Source organism: Pleurodeles waltl, chromosome 5 (genome assembly GCF_031143425.1).
Source record: "Pleurodeles waltl isolate 20211129_DDA chromosome 5, aPleWal1.hap1.20221129, whole genome shotgun sequence".
Classification (NCBI taxonomy): domain Eukaryota; kingdom Metazoa; phylum Chordata; class Amphibia; order Caudata; family Salamandridae; genus Pleurodeles; species Pleurodeles waltl.
In genome coordinates, this window is record NC_090444.1 from 1851627243 (window position 1) to 1851646516 (window position 19274).

Sequence of the window (19274 nt, forward strand, 5' to 3'; positions counted from 1 at the left end):
ACTAGTTTATTAATAGTTTACATAGTTTTAGGTAACTACCATATTACTTCTCTACCTCATTTTGTACAGCCTGTGTCCAGTTAATGAGAATACATATGTGCAAAACATGTGCTCCTCATGCATCGTAAGTGTGTAGCAGTATTAAATACATTATAAATGTTTGCACTTAAGAGTAAGTTCATGTGTCAGTACCAGCTGACTTGTGTTCAAGCATGTTCCACGCATGTTTTTTGGTTCTGCAGAAAAAGCTTCCAACATGGTATACATTCTACATTGTAGATACTAAGGCCCTCATTACGACTTCGGCGGTCTTTTTCAAAGACTGCCAAAGTCGTTGCTGGCGGTATGCTGCCCGTCCTATCAGGAGTTTTCCACTGGGCCAGTGGGTGAAACCAGCATTTCCGCCATCTGGTCCAGTGGAAAACTCACCACAACATTGACGCCAGCTTGTAATCGAGCCGGCAGCAATGTGGTGGTGTGGAAGGTGCAATAGCACCCATCGGGTATTTCACTGCACGTAATCCGGGCAGTGAAATGTGTGACGGGGCTGTCCATGGGGGACCCTGCACTGTCTATGCCAAATGTAAGGACAGTGCAGGGGCCCCCCATGGGCCCTCCTTCGCCCCCTTTCCACCAGCCTTTGCATGGCAGTGAGACTGCTATGCAAAGGCTGGCGGAAAGGTGGCTGATTGTGACCACCGAGACTGCTAAGTTGTTGACAGGCAGCAACCTGGAGGTGCCGGTGGTTGGACCGTGGCCAATCTGCCACAGTCATAATAGAGCGGACGGATTGCCCTGTCTTGGACCACCACACTCATAATGAGGGCCTAAGTACTGTAAGCAGCATTGAGTTATTAGACAGGACAGTCTCAGCATGACAATGTTTACATAACATGCTCATCTACGAACATGTGCTTTTTTTGCTTCAGAAGATGGGACATTTGTACAGTTTTCACCACAGAAGGAAGTCTGCAGATAGTTTAATCCTTTGCACCTCCAGACCTTCCTTATTTTAGTGAATAGTATTTTTTTTTTTTTTACAAGTATTGCGTTGAGTGCACACTTCTCTTAGTAGATACTTTTTAATACTCTGTGGTGTTTTTCTCATGATAGTTTCACTGTCTGCAAAGAGTAAGGTCGACATATTAAACTCTCCATAGAGTAAACACTGTTTGCAGCACCCACTTTTCTACTCATATCAAATTAATTACTCAATGTAGGTTTGGGGACTGTGAGGGGATCGATACAGATAAAAGCTATCAAAAGTAAGGCATACATTTTGGAAAATATGTTGGGTATTTTAAGGAACTTGCCTTTCTCTGAACAGATGTATACAGACTCAACACTTTGTGCAATGTGGACATCCCAAATAGCTGTGGTTATTTGTTAATGTGAACTATGCTACCTGTGAAGTGCAGCACATAACACATGCTTGCTACACTTAAGGGAGTTGCATCTGTGATGGTATTAATGATGCTTCATATTATTCTGAGCTATTTTGTGCTTGCTTTCAGGTGAGATGGTTATATATTTTATTGGGGTTATCATATTCCCTGAAGTGGGCTAGTGAGACCCGTCAAAATGGGGAAAGTCTTTCCAAAATACTTGAGAAAAGGCACAGCTGAGCAAGACCGGTGTGAGCAAAAAGCCAACCTAAATGATACCAATTCCCCAGGTTAAAATAATTTGGGGGAATAAAGTCCAACTTAAGATGGTAAAGAAAACAAATTATACGTGGTTCAAGCAAGAATTCAAGCAGTAGCAGAATTAGATCAGCCCATCCTGAAGGCATAAGTACATTTAAGGGTGATTTACTGAAAAGGAAACAAACTATTGGCAAAAATAGGAGAGTGGGGTCCCCAGCATGTATCCTACAAGGAGTGTAAGTTAATAAAGAATTATGAGAATGATGGAGCGATCTAATTTAGATATTGAAGAATCTGATGATTGTCTGCTCTTGCTAAGGTGAGGAAACAAATTTAAAAAGTAGACTCCATTAAATACATCAAATCTATTACAGATCTTCGAAAACGTTCTATCACTAAAAGCGCTATCCTGAAATGATATAAAGCTGGCTGGTTTTGTACGGTATAAAGGCGGGTACGAAGTCACAAGGTGTGGCTTTTCTTGTTTGTTTAACCTCCAAAGAATTATAATATACCCCTCCCCCCCAAGAGAAGAAATGGAGCCATTACATGTTGAGTCATTCTTGATTAACCATGATGGTTTAAGCAGCTTTCAAGTATTATGTCTGAATGATTAAACTTGGAACATGCAAAAGAGATCAGTTGGGTTTAATAAAGGAAACTTAAAAAAACCTTGCCACAAAACTGAGTAGTCGTAGAAGGTACAGATTTACAGAGGGATAACCATTATGCTGGTCGGAGTTTCTTTTAGGAAAAAGATAGCCCCACGATAAGCGATATTGATTAGGAAGTTCTACAACAGTAGCAAGAGGGAGAGGGTGAAAACATGCAGTATTTTGCAACGTACAACAAACAATGTATGCAAGTTGTGGCTTTAGGCAAAATGAACAAGAAAGGTGTTGCAAAAGCAATGGAAAATCATTTTAAGCACCATCAAAAACAAAGAACCCTTCAGAAACACAACACAAAAACTATAAGATATCAAATTAGCAAGAGGCAAAACCCTTTGTCCATTCCCCTATGTGTACAACTAAAAATTGCGTACACAAGTGTGAGAATGGACGCCTGCATAGAATTGGATGTACGGGCAGGTCATGTGCCCAAACACCACTTTGAATGGGTCTGATTTAAGATGTTATCAGTAAGGTCATCGATGATGTAATTTAACATGTGGTGATAAGCAGGGCATGACAGGACACAAATTATACTTAGTTCTCTAAACTACAGCTGGTGAATTTCAGTGTTTCTTTTCAAACTTAAGTTCTTGTTTCAATCTGTCACCTAACTAGAATGTTACTCTAACCGTTAGTATTTTCAGTGAATGTATGCATACATACATAGATATATTCACTGAAAAAACAGAACGGTTACAGTGACATTTTAGTTAGGTGTTGGAACGAGAAACCCAATGTATTTAACTAACAACATTGTTGTAATTACTCATGAGTTCAACCAATGAGCATGATAGTGTACAATAGGCTTTGTGAATAAGTAGTAATACAACAACAAAAACTGTGGGTTACACTCGTCTGCACTCTTTCAAAAGATACAAAAGAAATTGGATATTTCAGAATTAAAGCACTTTAGATGGGCATCATTTTATTTTTTACTTGAATTAACCCCAAAAATAGAATGACAAAATATTTATATAACTGTTAGAAATAATGATAGAAGCAGTTTTAAAACAGGTGCAGAGCCAGGTACATAACAATGGAGGAATTGTCACCAATGATCTACCAAATGTAATTAAAAAAACAAGGATTTACTGTAATTTATTGCAGACCAGAAAAAGCTCATAACTGCTTTACAAATAGTGTACTTACCATCTTTAAAAAATAAAGTGCAAATTTATGTTTAAAACATTTATTCTAAAAGATATGTATTAAAAATTGTCTGTTTAAGTGTTTATGAAAAGTGCAAAAAATACAAAGTGCAAAAGTGTTTGGGGAGAGGATTCATCACATAGGCATGTAGCTATGGCACCCGAGTAGAACTGCCCTAAGGGGAAGCACATAAAGAACATAAATGGAATCTTGTAAGCAGTGATTTCTCCCAAGGGTTAATAACAAAAATCAGTTATGTATCCAGCCCCCCCTTTGCTTTGTATATGAACATATGAAAGAATTGAAGGGCTCTTCATCTACTCCGCCTCGCTGTTCAAAGCATGGGCACTGAACATATCGCTGACACAAGGTTTTCCTCTGTGAACTCTGGTGCAGCCCAGCAAATAGATCTAGCCTATCCAATGTGTCAGTTTATGATTTAACACAATGTAATTAAGGTATCTTGAGTCCATGATCAATGTTGTAAGGATCATGTCTTCCAGGGCACAGACCCCTTTTGTAGCCTGCTGTTACAGAACACTTTGTATTAATTTCACTGTTGTGTAGTGTTTTGTTTCTACACTATATGTCCTGTATTGGTGTTGATGGCAGTTACTTATTCATTACATACCAGACTGTATTAACCATTGTAGCATTAACTCCCTTTTAGATCAGAATGCCTGCTCATATTCAGTACTTCAATATGGTCTTTCAGCACTGTGTGCTGCGAGATGTTTCTCCAGCCATTTTTTCCCCTTGAAAGTCTTGTCACATTCCTTGCATGTGTAGGAGCTTTCCCTGGAGTGGGTGTTTTGATGGTACTGAAGGCCTTGCTTATGTTTGAAAGCTTTTTCACATTCAGGACATTTATATGGTCTTTCACCAGTGTGTGTTCTCTGATGTGCTATTAGAGCATGCTTTGTCTGGAAAGCCTTGTCACATTCAGAACATGCATACGGTTTTTCACCAGTGTGGGTTTTTTGGTGTAGATTTAGGTGTCCTTTGCTTATGAAAGCTTTGTCACATTCACTACATGTAAATGGCTTTTCCCCGGAGTGGATTCTCTGATGCAGCATTAGCCAGTCTCTTGATTTGAAAGTCTTCTCACATTCAATGCATTTAAATGGCCTTTCACCGGAGTGGGTGGTTTGATGGTACACAAGGTGTTTCTTCAATTTGAAAGCCTTTTCACATTCAAGACACTTATATGGTCTTTCACCAGAATGAGTTGTAACATGTACCATTAGTTGTCCGTTTGTTACAAAAGCCTTGTCGCATTCAGTACATTTGTATGGTTTTTCTCCAGTGTGAATTTTCTGGTGTTGTATTAGCTGTACTTTTGTTTTGAAAGCTTTATCACATTCAATACATTTATGGGGTCTTTCATCTGAGTGGCTTCTTTGATGCCTTATTCGTGCACCGTTTGATATAAACGCCTTGCCACATACAGTACAGTTATATGGTTTTTCACCAGTGTGGGTTCTCTGGTGAAGCAATTGCTCAGCTCTTGTTTTGAAACCCTTACCACACATCATACATTTATATGGTTTATCACCAGTGTGATTTCTGTGATGTAGCATTAGCTGTTCCTTTGATTTGAAAGCCTTAACACATTTGCCACATTTATGTGGTTTTTCACCAGTGTGAATTCTCTCATGTAGCATCAGCACTCGTTTGGTCTTGAAAGCCTTGTCACATTGAATACATTCATATGGTCTTTTCATGGAGTGGGTTGCACGGTGTACCTTTAGGTGCTGGTTTGACCTGAACCCCCTGTAACATTCAGTACATTTATAAGGTTTTTCTAAAGTGTGGGTTCTCAGGTGTAGCATTAGCAATTGTTTTATCTTGAAAGCCTTGTCACATTCTGTACATTTAAATGGCCTTTCTTCAAAGTGGAGTCTCTGATGTACTAGTACTTCCCCACTTGTCCTAAAAGCCCTGCCACATTCAGTACAATTATATGGCTTCTCCCCACGGTGGATTCTCTGATGTACCATTACATATCTTTTTGTCCTAAAACCCTTGCCACATTCAGGACACTTATATATTTGCTCATCAGTGCAAGTTCTTGGATGTGCTACTAGCTGCTGCTCCATTTTAAAGGGTAATCTCTCCATTACATATACAATGACATAAAAATGCAGCTATGAAGAAACTGTTTGCTCATTTAATTCCTTTAGGCCTGTCCAGTATGAGCAGATTTACCCGTTCAAACATAAATATGACCAACGGAAGCCAGATACTTTTTAAATGTTGTATGCTTTCTTCAAATCACATTCTGAGCTACAAGTATCAAAGAATGATTTTTCCTGTGAATATTACTGCAATTGAAAGATGCTCCTCTGTACACGCTGTCTCAGCTCTCTTTTGTTTTTATTGACAAAAGGCCTTCAAAGAGAAAATCAGCTCTTCCTTTCTTGCTGTATGCCAGGCACCTGTTAGCTATGGGGGGTGGGACACAAAAAACAGAATTTCATGAGAATACATATAACCCAAATGTAATAATCCACATGAAAACACAAACAGAAACTGACTGCATGTATGAGTCGAACTTAGCAAAAGCTAGAAAAAAAAATTACAACCCTCCCACCCGCGCCATAAGGAAAAAAAAAACGACTTTATGGTGCTAGCTCAGACTGGTAAGTACATTAATAAAGTGTCTGTCACTATGTAAGCATGTATGCACCCCTTTTTTTGTTCCTTTTCCACAGGCTGCACAGCATGTTATTGATGGTGTGCAGCACTGCAACACCAAAAGAACCCAAAGATAGGACTTATTGGCTTTGCCAGTGCTTGTTAATTATCCGGGGGCTCCCACAGGTCATATAGCAAACCGCAACACCCAGTAGTAACAGTTTAAAGGTTTTAAAAGTGAAGGTGGTCCAGAAAGAGAAAACTGTGGAGTTACACAAAGAGGTGGGACAAAAAAGTCCCCAAACCATGAGGATATTATAAAGGCATAATACCGTCTTTAGACATTAAGCAGCGTTTTCCATGTTGCACCTAGAACAGTTTTGAGGTAAAAGGCCTTGGGAGATCCACTAATTCCAGAGTCAGAAGACTCTAGAGGGTAGCTCTTTATGTTGATATTGGAGGTTTTGGACAGCTATTGCATGAACTGAAGATGCTCTTGATCTTCGCTGGCTGTACTGCTCCACAACCGTTTTTATAGACAAATACAGAAAGAAAACAAGGCGTTTCCTGTCTGTATTTATTTGTAAAAGCGGAACAATACAGAGAATTGTGCTTCTCATGGGAGCCTCTCCCTGCTGCTTTTCATGAATTCCAGGCAAAAGCTGTGCAGAAGGACAGGGAAAAAAAACAGGGTGAGAATCGCTTAAAAACTGGCAAATATTAACATTCATTCGTATCGTAATATATCGCTAACATATACCCATGGGTGTAGTGCTTTGTTATATGTGGCTGCTTAATATGCTAAAATGTGACAGGCATCCAAGCAGGAGTGCACATCCAAAAGTTAAATAAATGTTGATATGTACCATTTTAAGGCTACATATATTATGAAAACACAAAATAAATATGGATAAATACCAATAAGATGGCCAACAAACAAATAGACAGAAATGTTTAAAAAAAGAAATACCATAAAACCAGGAACCATAATTAAGACATATTAAATATCCTTACAGAGAATTATTGTAAACTTTGCATTTCTGAATTTTGAAGAAAGACGCTATGCCAAGTCCATCTAGCCATTCAAATCCCTGCTGCCCTGTGCTTTCTAAATATATTAATTAGGAATATGCCAATTCTGCCACGTTAAAAAGGGGGACACAAGCACTTTACTACAGGGATTAGAAGGGGTGAAGTGCTCACAGTTCTAAAGTCAGCAAAATATACCATCCAGAAAAATCCAGGGTGTTCACACAGAAAAGGGAGGTTTCCTACAACTGTCTACACCATACCATAGGTGCTAGAAACTGGGTTACTGGACAGAATGCGAGCTCTGGTCAAGCAGCAACCACAACTATAGTCAGGGTGAGGCACAAGCAAACCTAAAATCAACCTGTGCTAGTCCCCATAGTAGCCTGTCACAGAGCAGTCAAACTTAAATTTGAGGCAATGAGCAAAGTATTTGTGCAACACTTCAAACACCAAAACATTACAAATACCACACAAAAAATCCCACACCAGGTTAGGAAGAAAAGAGCGTAATTTATTAAATAAAACAAGACCAAAACCACAAAAATCCTATTAGTAGAACCAGAGTTACAAATTTGTAAAGAATAAACTATATAATAGTCCAAGAAAGCATAAAGCGCAAACCTGGGATATCTGGTTGTGCTGGACCAGGACAAAGTCACAAGTAAAGGCCAACCCAGAAGGAGCATGGGCAGGCTACAAGGGCCTAGTTAGGCCTGTTAAACAAAATACCTTAAATCCTGGTTGCAGGGCTCCTCACAGAGTCTGGGCGCTTTGATTAAGGATTGCTCTTCGGTCTCATCTGCACTGTGATGCTTCAAGAAGATTATGAGGCGGGTAGTAGAAAGCCTTCACACAAAGGGAGTGAGCTTGATCATCTACCTGGATGACATCATTCTGATGGCCCAAAGCCCTTAGGCAGTCTTGACTCTTTCGGAAGGGGCGATTCTCCTCCTTCAAAATCTGGGTTTCATTATGTACAGAGATTGATCCTAGTGCTCTCACAACACCTGAACTTCCTTGTGTTTCAAGTGAATTCAGTCTTAGCCCAGCTAGTGCTTCGAACTCAGAAGGTCCAAAATACCAAAAAGAAGTTAAGGTCTGCTGTGTGCAGACAAACAATATCACTGAGATCAACAGCACAGCTGGTAGGGCTCCTAGCTTCCTTGATCCAAGCCATCTTCCTGGGCCTTCTTCACTACCGAGTCCTTCAGTGGCTCAAGATTCAACACATCCGCAGGGGTCTCAAATATTCAGAGCAAGTCAGTTTATCAGATGAGGCCAAGACAGAAATGGCACAGTGTTTGGATCATATGGAAGACTGGAATGGCTGTTGGTCCAGGTCGGAGCTTTCCCTCCTCATCAATTGTCTAGAATTCCTTGCAGGTTCTTTTGCAATACAGTGCCTCTCCCCGGAGAAGATGGACTGTTGCATCCTTCTGCGGACGGACAACATATCTGCAGTTCGGTATGTCAACAAATTGGGCGGAACAAAATCCTGTTCTCTGGAGGAGATAGCCAAAGACTTTTGCCACTTTTGCCTTCAGCATTGGATCTCATTGGTGGCGGAGTACCTTCCACGCAAGCGCAATATGGTGACTGATTGGCACTCCTGTTACCTCATAGATTTCAACGATTGGAGACTTCATCTAAAGATCTGTAAAGCTCTTCACCACCAATGAGGCCCTCACTCGGTGGACCATTTTGCTTCTCATCTCATCTCATCCAGCAACTCCCAGTGTTTTTTCAGTTGGCAGCTGGACCCGGAAGAGCTGGCCAAACAAGCTTTCCTTCAGGACTGGGCCCTCTTCCTAAGCTATTCCTTTCCCTCATTTATGATGATTCCCAAGGTCCTTTTCCCAGGTGTGGTGTCAGACAGCTGAGATGATCCTATTGCTCCATTGTGGAAAGCCCAAGCATGGTTTCCAGTAGTCCTTGAATTGACTTGTGCCTGCCCAATGCTGATTCTGTTTCGTCAGAATCTGTTGCTAGTCCCAGTGGGGCAACTTGATCCTCTGATCCTCTCAAGGCACCTCTCGCTTTTGGCTTGAAAGTTTCTGGGAGAGATGCATTTTGCAGGACGCTTCTGCCTTTACTGGACAAGCCTGGTCCACTAGAACACATAAATGTTACGCCTAGGCAGGAAACAGGAACGTCCGATCCAAATGGAAACACCTACAACCTCAGCTAGCCAGTACAAGCCAAAGTCTACACTGATTTGGAATCCGTGCCTGTGAATGAAAAATAATCATAACAAAACACCACCAACACGAATATCAGTCATTGGGTGGGTTGACGACAAACATTGTTAAAGCGTCACAGTGAAATATTCAGAAACAGTGATAATCACATCATAAACAACGATCACATAACACAATGTTTGCAGGTGGGATAATCCTCGCCTCTGTATTCTTAACAGAATTGAAAATTCTTGGTGCAATAGCTAGAAAATGTTTTATTCTATGACAGGACTGGAGGCTTCGGATTATGCGTGTTCAAAACTGAGCCACCACTGCAGATGTAACATCTACAAGTGGTTTGTGATAAAAACAACTTGAATGTAGAATCAGAAGACCAATCAGTAGCTGACATAATTTCTTCCAGTCTAGAACAGGATGAGAAAGCTTTGGAAGACATGGCGCTGCAAACAGAATGAGCCCCAAATATAGATACAGAGATACCAGGCTCTCTTAATACCCATTTGGCCCAACAAGCTAAGGTTGCAACAGAAACAGGCCCCAAGTGTTCTTTAAAGGAGATGAGTAACTGACCCGACTGATCCCTGTGGAACTCAATGCAATTCTCAAAGGCTTTGATGCAACAAACTACACACAATTGTGGGTTTTCAGGAAATGCTGGGTAGCTGATACATTGAGTATTAGTCTTTGTACGCTTAGAAATACAAAAAGAAACCCCAGTAGGAGCAAGCACTCTACTTGCTATGCTCAGAACCTTAACCTCTGACACTGTCTACATGAAATGAGATATGAGGATAGCCAATTTCACCAATAGTTGTTTCCACTAAAGATCTTCATTTACCAGCCACACCCGTAACATCACATCAACATCCCACAAAACCACATATTTAGAAGTTGGTGGGTGAACCACCCTAATGCCACGAAGATGTTTATGAGGAGGAAGTTCCCGTACTGGTTTACCATTCACCTGGGAATGCCCCGCCGAAGAGGTGGAACCAAAATTATTCACTGTTCTATAGACAAGGCCCTGTTAAGCAAGCCGAGAAAAAGAAATTACAGTCATTTGCACTGTGGTCCCCAAGGGATCCATGACCTGTTCACACCAAAGAAACCTGCCGTTTTTATGCAGCTGCATATCTCTTGTGGGTACTAGGAGCTCAAGATTGGGATAAAAAGAATTCTAGGTACTTGCCACTGTCTCCTGAGTCTCCAAACCATGAGAGGCAGCTGACCTGAGAGCACAAGTGAAGGAGGGATCCTCATTCGATGGAGGAAGAGGTCTGGAAAGGGACAAATTTAAACTGGAAGGGCACAAGAGTGGCATGGTTGTCGGAAACCATAACTGCGCCTTCCAGCAAGGTGTCACCAGGACCACTTCTGCAACTTGCTGACTGACCTGGAAAAGGAGTCGTTGAATCATCACAAATGGGGGGAAAGGCATACATCAGGGTCCCTGACCTGGATTGCAGAAATGCATCCGAAGCCTCTGCAAGAGGGGTGGGGGGGGGAGAGTTTAGGCGAGACGTGGAGATCCATTACACATGGACCCCAAAGACATTTTAGTATGTTGACTACGTGAGGGTGAAGCCTCCTTTCGCTGGAATCATGAAGGAACAGAGTCCCAATCCACTACAATGTTCACTCGTCCGGAATATATTCTGCTGTCACCGTGATCTGATATGCTAGACAATAATGTTGAATATCCTTGGCAATCTCCATTTGTCTGCACAGAGGGAGTTCCAAATCGTCCCAAATGAGTAATCCTCATGATGGTACAGTTTAATGATGATGCAGAGCACAGTAATAACTCCAAAGGAGAGGACTTGAGAAGGTAGGAGGAATCTGAGGGAAGGGTGATCTGACTACTTGCTATGGCAGATCTGTTAAACAAGTTTAGAAACACTGGTATCCAAATGGTAAGATATAGCGTTACTAGACACTTACTGCCCGCTGACCCCATACTGCCATTGGACCTCATCTAGTAAGTACCTTTTTGCCATGGAACTAGGGTAATTGACATCTAAACTCAACTTCACCGCTTCAATTTTATATGGTGGCAATAACCACTATTCTAAAGGTGGGCAAGGTGCACAAAAGAGCTATAAGTGCTTTGGAGGAGCACCCCTTTGGCCCTGCAATCAAGATCACTGCCACCTAAGCAGTGGCATATTCCACCAAGGGGCTGATTTAGAATTTGGCAGATGGGGTTACTCCCCTATCCACCATATTACGATTACATTATACCCTATGGAAACTGTAATATGGCGGGTAGGATATCCGACAAATTTTGTGACAGACCAACCCGTCTGCAAAACTCTAAATCAGGCCCTAAGCTCGAAAAATGGAAGCAGGAGAGACAGTTTTTAATCATGACTTTCTATATGGCCAAATTGTGCGCTCCTGCGCAATCTCTTTTGGGACCTATTTTTTTACTCCGTTTAAGCTACATGGGGAGTATTTAGAATTAATTTAAGAACATCTGTTTAGTCTGTCTGCACCACGTTAACAGGAAACGGTCAAGAATGAAGACGTGCTGACGCAATATGTCTCGTGCATCCAGCACGCGCTGCACCAAACAAGGGTACCAGAAGAAAGGTGAAGCATCCCAGGCCCACCCTATCAGCTCCAGGAACGAGGCACCAGAGACAGCACTTCACAGGTCTCCGTGGGGCACCAGGAGCAGAGAACTTTAGTTATAGCTGCAAGTGTGACAACTGGGAGAGGGTGTGGCATAATGGTCAGTGCTGCTGACTTTGGAGCTGGGGACCAGGTTCGAGTCTCGGCAGCGGCTCAACAACCTGAGACCCTGGGCAAATCACTTGATTTCTCCGTAGCTACAAAGATGAATGTGTCTTTGTGTAATGTAACCGGTGCTCCTGTAAAGCGCTTCAATACCTTCTGGCTCGAGTTCGAGCTATATAAAGGCGCAAAAAAAATTGGGAAGAACTTTCACATATACCCAACATCGTGATAAATAAATTGCAGGAACAATAAACCCTGGTGTCACCAGAGACCCCGGCAGTCTAACAGCCAAACGGACCCGCTCTCAGGACCAATGTGAGCAGCTACGAGTGACCCCTGACCCGAGGGCACCCCAGTCACTGACCTCAGGGTGAGTCAAGGTCGCGCCGTTAACGGCGGAGATCACTCGCGGCGCAGCTGAAGCGGGGCCGATTCCCAGGGCTGCGTCCCCCAGAGATCCGTTGAGACCGCAGACCGCGGATCTCGCCGTGCAGGACCCTCTCTGTCTCCTGCGGCCCGATGTGACTTCCGACCGGAGAGTGTCTGCCACTCTGAGCTTGCGCAGACTGCCTGAACTGTACCGCAGAACACGTGTACGTAACTCGGCGCATGCGTAAACCTGATTGGGGAGTGTAACCACTTCTGAGCATGCGTAGATATGACTCTCTCTGCCTAATGTGTCTGCAGTGCTGAACTTGCTCAAATGTCAATGTCCGCTTTAGTTGCGTCAGAGCATGCGCAGATAAGCACGCTGGTGCCCTTTATAACACTTGTTTGTGGTTTTGCAGCATGAGCTGTAATCTAATTCTATAGCAGGACCGTAGGCGAGGATTATGCAGTCCTTTCTTCACTTTTATTAATGACAGCAAGTTCAAAGTTAAAAAAAAATCAACATCAAAACTTCAACTCCCATGATGCCCACAAGTAACCATGACAACTCATAACCAATCCACAGTCCATAACGCGGAGTATATATATAACTGACGGGTGCAGTCCTTCCTCTTTCTTCACTGCTGCCCGTCAGTTAAGTCCTCACTCGTTCTGGGGAGATCGGGGATTGCCTTGTGCTGTGGCGTCTTTCACTTAGATTTGCTTGGGTATCCGAGGAACGCTCCTCGCCTTTAGCGCTTTGCTTTTCTGTGCGTGCCGGGTGCGAGGAACGCCTCCGCATTCCATTCTTGGCATTCCGCGCAGCAGGCTCTCGCCCAAGCGCGTTGTGCAGTGACGGCCTGTCACCGCTAGGGGCACTTATCGCGTTCCCGATCTGAAAAGGCAGCGCTTCGCACGCTGTTTTTTTCCCGATAGTTTTGAGCCTGGCAAGCACTCGCCCTCAGGGTTTCTTGCCATTTTAGGCTCCCAACCCTTGCTGACACCGCGTAGCGGTAGGAGCAGATCCTCCTGCACTGGTATTTCCCTTTGGGGACGCTATTAAGGTGGTTTTTCTGCACTTGTATATTATTGGTGCTGCTAACTCATTCTTGGAGCACAGCAAGGGGGCTGCCCATTGAATTTAGGTTGGGCGTTATCTGTTTGGTGCTCTCACCCCTCTTTATTGACGCCCGTTGGTGGGGTAAGTGACGACTTGCTTCTGGTTATCCCTGGGTCCTTCCCCTGTACTTTTTAGTGCTGAGTTGTGTACTTTGGGTGCGATGTCTTCTTCTACCCCCTCAGTGGATTATTTTCTTGACCATGCCTACGCCCCATCTTTGGGGTCGGAGGAAGTTTCGCCTCCTCAGCGCCATCTTCCTGAGGGCATGGACAAACTAGTTTAGCAGGCGGTGGCGAAAGCCTTAGCCCCCCTGCAAGATAGGGTGGACAAGCTTATGCAGAAGGTGTCCCACTCAACGAGTGTTTTAGGGGATTCGGACCCTCGGGACAGTACATCTAAGGCTCCTTCTTCCTCCAGGAAGTGTGACGCGGGTCACCTGGAAGGGTTCGCCCGGGTTAAGGGAGGCCTTTTCCAAGAGTGTGCGAACGCTAGATCCGATACCCTGCCGGGAGGATGTTTTACCCGGAGAGTATGGCAGCTCTGCTGCCCTGGCACTGGATCCCTTCGTGGGATCACTCCATTCGGGGGGGTGACTACGATTACGAGGGCTCATCGGATGAGGGTCGCATTGTGGGAAGACCTTGGCGCCCATCTGTGAACACCTCTAGTGTGGAGGAAGAAGGTTGGGATTCGGACATGTTTGACCCTGAGGACATTTATCATCCTCGGTCCTCCGAATGGGTCTCCAATCCCAAAGTGGCGGCCTATGTAGCAAAAACTATCCGCTACCCCTTGGAGCAAGGGGTTCTAGCCCGCTTGCGGGCGGAATGTCCCCGGCCGGCGCTGGGGGACAAGGTGGCTGCAACACTCATGTTGGACCCTAAATTATGTACTTTCTTTTCGAAGTACATGCTTGACCCCAAGAAGGGGATCGATCGTTCTTGGCGGTTGTGCCAAGACAAACTGTTGGATGTGTTGGGTCCTTTAACGAAGATTATTGAGTTGGCAGATTCGGCCAAGGCTGCAGGGGAACCCTTGCAGGCGGATCTGGTGGCTGGATGGGCACAAAGGGCGGTTTGTCTCTTGGGCAATGCCAATTGTGCCATTTCCACGGAGAGACGGCATTCTCTCCTAATAAAGATCGACCCTAAGTTGGGGGAACTGGCAAAATCTGAGGCTGGCGCGATAGCCCAGGGCAATCTCTTTGGGGATCCCTTTGTGAAATAGCTTGGGAGATTCGTATCTACTTTCTCCACCTTGGATAAAGCGCAGTCCTCCATGCGCAAGATTTTTCCCGGGAAGGTTTTCGGCAGGGCCGGAAGAGGAAGGGGTCGCTACTCCAGCCGCTCTCAACAGTCAGGCCCCTCCAGAACCCAAGGCAAGCGCAACAACGGCTGGAGTGATGGCCTTCAGGGAACCTTCTTTCCCAACAGAGGTTCTGGCCGGGGACGCTCCTCGCGTTTCCAACGTGGCAACTCCAATTCCCAGGGAGGAAGTACAGGTGAGCACCCCCCTTTCTTCCCCTCAAGGCAGGATTGCTCTCTTCGCAAGCAATTGGGCCCAGCTTACGTCCGACCCTTGGGTTTTAGAGACGGTCTCAGGTTTTCGCATAGAGTTCTATGGGACACCTGTTCAACCGGTTCGCCCTCCTCCCATTCGGTTCAGTGTACAGGATTCACTTTTGATCGATTCGGAAATCCGACTTCTTCTGAGCAAAGGAGCCATTGTCCCGACTCTCCTCCACCCGAGAATGTTTCTGAGCAACATTTTCCTGGTTGAGAAGAAGGGCAAAGGGTTTCGCCTGGTGATAAACCTCAGGGCGTTCAACAAATCGGTGGTTTATCGTCATTTCAAGATGGAGGTTATCCATCTTCTCAGGGACCTTTTGTGTCAGGGGGACTGGTTGATACAGTTGGATCTCAAAGATGCGTATCTTACAGTCCCCATTTACCATCCTCACCGCAGGTTTCTACAGTTTCAATGGCGGAGTCAGGTCTACGAGTTCACGTGCCTCCCGTTCGGCCTTTCGTCAGCACCTTGGTGCTTCACGAAACTGCTGAAACCGGTAGTCGAGTTTTTGCGGACTCAGGTCGTAAGACTGATTATTTACTTGGACGACATCCTGTTGATGGACCAGTCCAAATCGCAACTGCTGTCTTATACGAACATGACTATTGCATTACTACAGGACCTGGGCTTCGTGATCAATTCAGAGAAGTCCTCTCTGTGCCCGTCTCAATCCACAACATTTCTGGGGTTTGTGGTGGACACGATGTCAGCAACGCTGCGTCTTCCGGAGCACAAGGTCTCCAAGATAAAGAATGAGATTGCCAAGGTGCTACACAGGGACGGGACCTCCCTCCGGCAGATTGCCAGGATTGTTGGACTCCTGTCGTCGTCGATCCAGGCTATATTTCCGGGTCCTCTCCATTACAGGGCCCTGCAGCGGCTGAAAGCTTCTCACCTCCGGAAAGGGCATACCTATTCAGCTCTGGTGGAGCTCTCTTTGGAGGCTCGCCTAGAGATGCAGTGGTGGTTGAACCACATGGATGCATGGAATGGCAAGGCCATTTTCGGTTCTCTCCCAGACCTGGTGATCGAATCGGATGCCAGCAGACTGGGCTGGGGAGCCAGGTGTGGTCAGATCTCCATGGGAAGTCGGTGGACCTCGGAGGAGTTGAACCTACACATCAACTGCCTGGAGCTTCTGGCGGGGTCGTTTGCGATCCGATCTTTGACACGAGACAGGATCTCCTGTTGTGTCCTCCTTCAGGTGGACAATATATCAGCTGTTCCGTATATCAACAGACTGGGGGGCACTCGCTCCAAGGTCTTAGTGGACTTGGCAAAGGATTTCTGGAATTATTGTCTTCAGAGACAGATTTCGGTCAAAGCGGAATATCTTCCGGGGACTCAAAATCAGGTGGCGGATTGGAATTCCCAGTACCTCAAGGATTCCAGCGATTGGCGTCTGGATCCGGGGATATTTCTGTCTTTGATGGACCGTTGGGGTCCTTGTTCTGTGGACCTGTTTGCAACCCGGTGGAATGCTCAGCTTCCGACTTATTTCAGTTGGAAACCCGATCCGGGGGCGAGCGCAGAGGATGCTTTCTTGCAGGATTGGTCGAACGATCAGTGCTATGCTTCCCCTACGTTTTTGTTGATCCCCAGAGTGGTGGCTCAGGTGCGTCGCCAGCGGGCATCCCTGATATCTCCGATCTGGAAGGCTCAGCCGTGGTTCCCCACTCTTCTGGAGTTGTCTTGGATGGCTCCTCTCAGACTCCCTTGTGTTCCGGGAGTCCTCCAGGACCCACAGGGTCGCCATCATCCTCTGGTGCTTCAGGGTCACCTCGATCTCATGGCGTGGAGGATTTCAGGGGACATTGGGAAAACGTCTGCCTTTCACAGGAAGCTACAGCCCTTATCGTACAGGTGTGGGCCCCAGGTACTATCAAGCGATATAGATCGGCTTGGAACAGATGGGCCTGTTGGTGTTTGGAGAGGGAGGTGGATCCCGTGGGGGCCCCCATTGAGTTGGTAGTCAGTTTTTTGGCGGAACTTTTTTCATCAGGTCTGAGTTACTGTACTATTAACTCTTTCTGTTCTGCGATCTCGGCGGGACATAATACTATCGATGATGTTCCGGTGGGGGAACACCCCTGGGTGAGTAAACTCTTGAAAGGGGTTAGTTTGTCCCGACCTCCTGAACCTTGTCACTCGGGGTTATGGGACGTGAACAAGGTTCTTAATTTTCTATCCTCTTGGCCAGATAATTGTTATCTATCCAGGAAGCAACTTTCCGCTAAACTGGCGATGCTTTGGTGCCTGGTTTCTTGCAAATGTGTCTCCGACATGCGGGCTTTGGATGTGTCCGCCAGGGTCTTCACCCCAGACGAGGTTACTTTCACTGTTTCCCGACGGACTAAAACAGGTACCAGGTTTGTATCTTATCCCAGTTTTGATTCTCATCCCAAGTTATGCGTGGTGAGATGTTTACAGACCTATGAAGCGGTCACGGAGGAGGTTAGACCTCCCGGAAAGAGGCAGCTTTTGATTGCTGTCAAGAAACCGTTTAAGGCAGTGTCTTCTCCCACCATTGCTAGGTGGGTTTGTTGGGTTATGTCGGAATCTGGCATTGACATTAGACATTTTGGGGCTCAATCTACTAGAGGTGCTATGGCCTACAAGGCCATTTTGGTCGGTGGGCGTTTGGAGGACATTATGAGTTCGGCTGATTGGTCTTCAGAGTCGGTTTTTAAGAAGTTTTATTTTAAACCACTCCATGAAGCCGCTTCGCTGGTGGTAAGTAAGCTTTGAACCTGCATAATCCTCGCCTCCGGTCCTGCTATAGAATGAAACATTTCCTAGCTACCGTGAAGGAAACTTTCAATTCTATTAAGGACACGGAGGCGAGGATTATCCCGCCCATATACTATAACAGTATTGCCACCCGAGATTGAGCTTCCAATTGTGACTATGGAGTCCTTTTTTGCAGGTCTATGGTAATTTTTCTTTTGTGATGTTTGATTACTTATGCACTTCTGATACTTCATTTTGGCTGTACTTAATATGCATTATGTTCCTGTATGTATTTCTTACTTACTACATGATCACTCTAATTTGAGCATTGTGTTTGAGGTATGTCTATTGCTGTGTCTGATCTCTTCCTTGTCTTGTAGGAGGTGATTCTAAAGGAGATTGAAGTTGCAAGTTCCTTAACTTCCTTCAGTGAAGAAGAGGAAGGGCTGCGCCCGTCAGTTATATATATATACTCCTCGTTATGGACTGTGGATTGGTTATGAGTTGTCATGGTTACTTGTGGGCATCATGGGAGTTGAAGTTTTGATATTGATTTTTTTCTACTTTGAACTTGCTGTCATTAATAAAAGTGAAGAAAGGACTGCATAATCCTCGTCTACGTGTCCTTAATAGAATTGAAAGTTTCCTTCACGATAGCTAGGACATTTTTCATTAAATATAGCGATAGAGCCTGGGTGTGCCTGCGCAGTAGAGAAGCAAAGGATTAGTTTGTCGGTGCATTTTCGTCCAAGCAATAATTAAAAACACAGCTAGGCTTTTCTGGGGACTTTCCTCGATGCATTTTATTTTTCTCTGTTTTGAGCACCCTGGCATAGGACTCCCTCAGCTGCGCGCTTGAAAATAACTCATCAGTGTGGAAGGAACCTGTCTGTGCGTGCGGTGTAGGAGAAGGGGCTCCGGTGCACACGAGATCCTGCTGGGGCCCCTCCAGGGGCAGCTCTTTCCGACATTGCTTGCTTGAGTTTATTCTGTATATTGCTTTTATTTATACGTACTTCACCTGTGAAAGGCCCTTCGCAAAGGTTAAATGGTCGTCTTTCAGTTGCTTATTTTTGTATTTGGTCATGGCACTGATGAGGTGATCGCTTCCCCCTGACAGTATTACCCTGTGTAAAAAGGCCAAAATAATGAAGTAATACTATCAATAAATGTGCTTCATTATGCTGAACAATAAAAAAAATTCGAGCTTAGGCGTCAAGAATTTTCAATTCTATTAAGGACACAGAGGCGAGGATTGTTCTTTTCTGCAAACCAACAGCAGCCAAAAGTACAGAGAGTCTGATCCCTCTCTTGTGTATTACCAATCAATCAATCAATCATTCGCATTTATAAAGCGCGCTACTCACCCATAAAGGGTCTCAAGGCGCTGGGGGGGGGTCAGTGCTTGAAG

The 19274-nt window shown here is 44.7% G+C and overlaps 1 protein-coding gene across 1 annotated transcript; it reads right to left on the reverse strand.

Annotated features, from left to right (window-relative positions):
- Nucleotides 1-1039: 1039 nt before the first annotated feature.
- Nucleotides 1040-12628, reverse strand: LOC138296862 (zinc finger protein 84-like). Its single transcript, XM_069236346.1, has 2 exons — nucleotides 12440-12628; nucleotides 1040-5914 (listed from the first exon to the last, which is right to left on the reverse strand). The coding sequence occupies exon 2, from the start codon at nucleotides 5587-5589 to the stop codon at nucleotides 4168-4170; it is 1422 nt and encodes a 473-aa protein (XP_069092447.1). The 5' UTR covers nucleotides 5590-5914; nucleotides 12440-12628; the 3' UTR covers nucleotides 1040-4167.
- Nucleotides 12629-19274: the final 6646 nt, after the last annotated feature.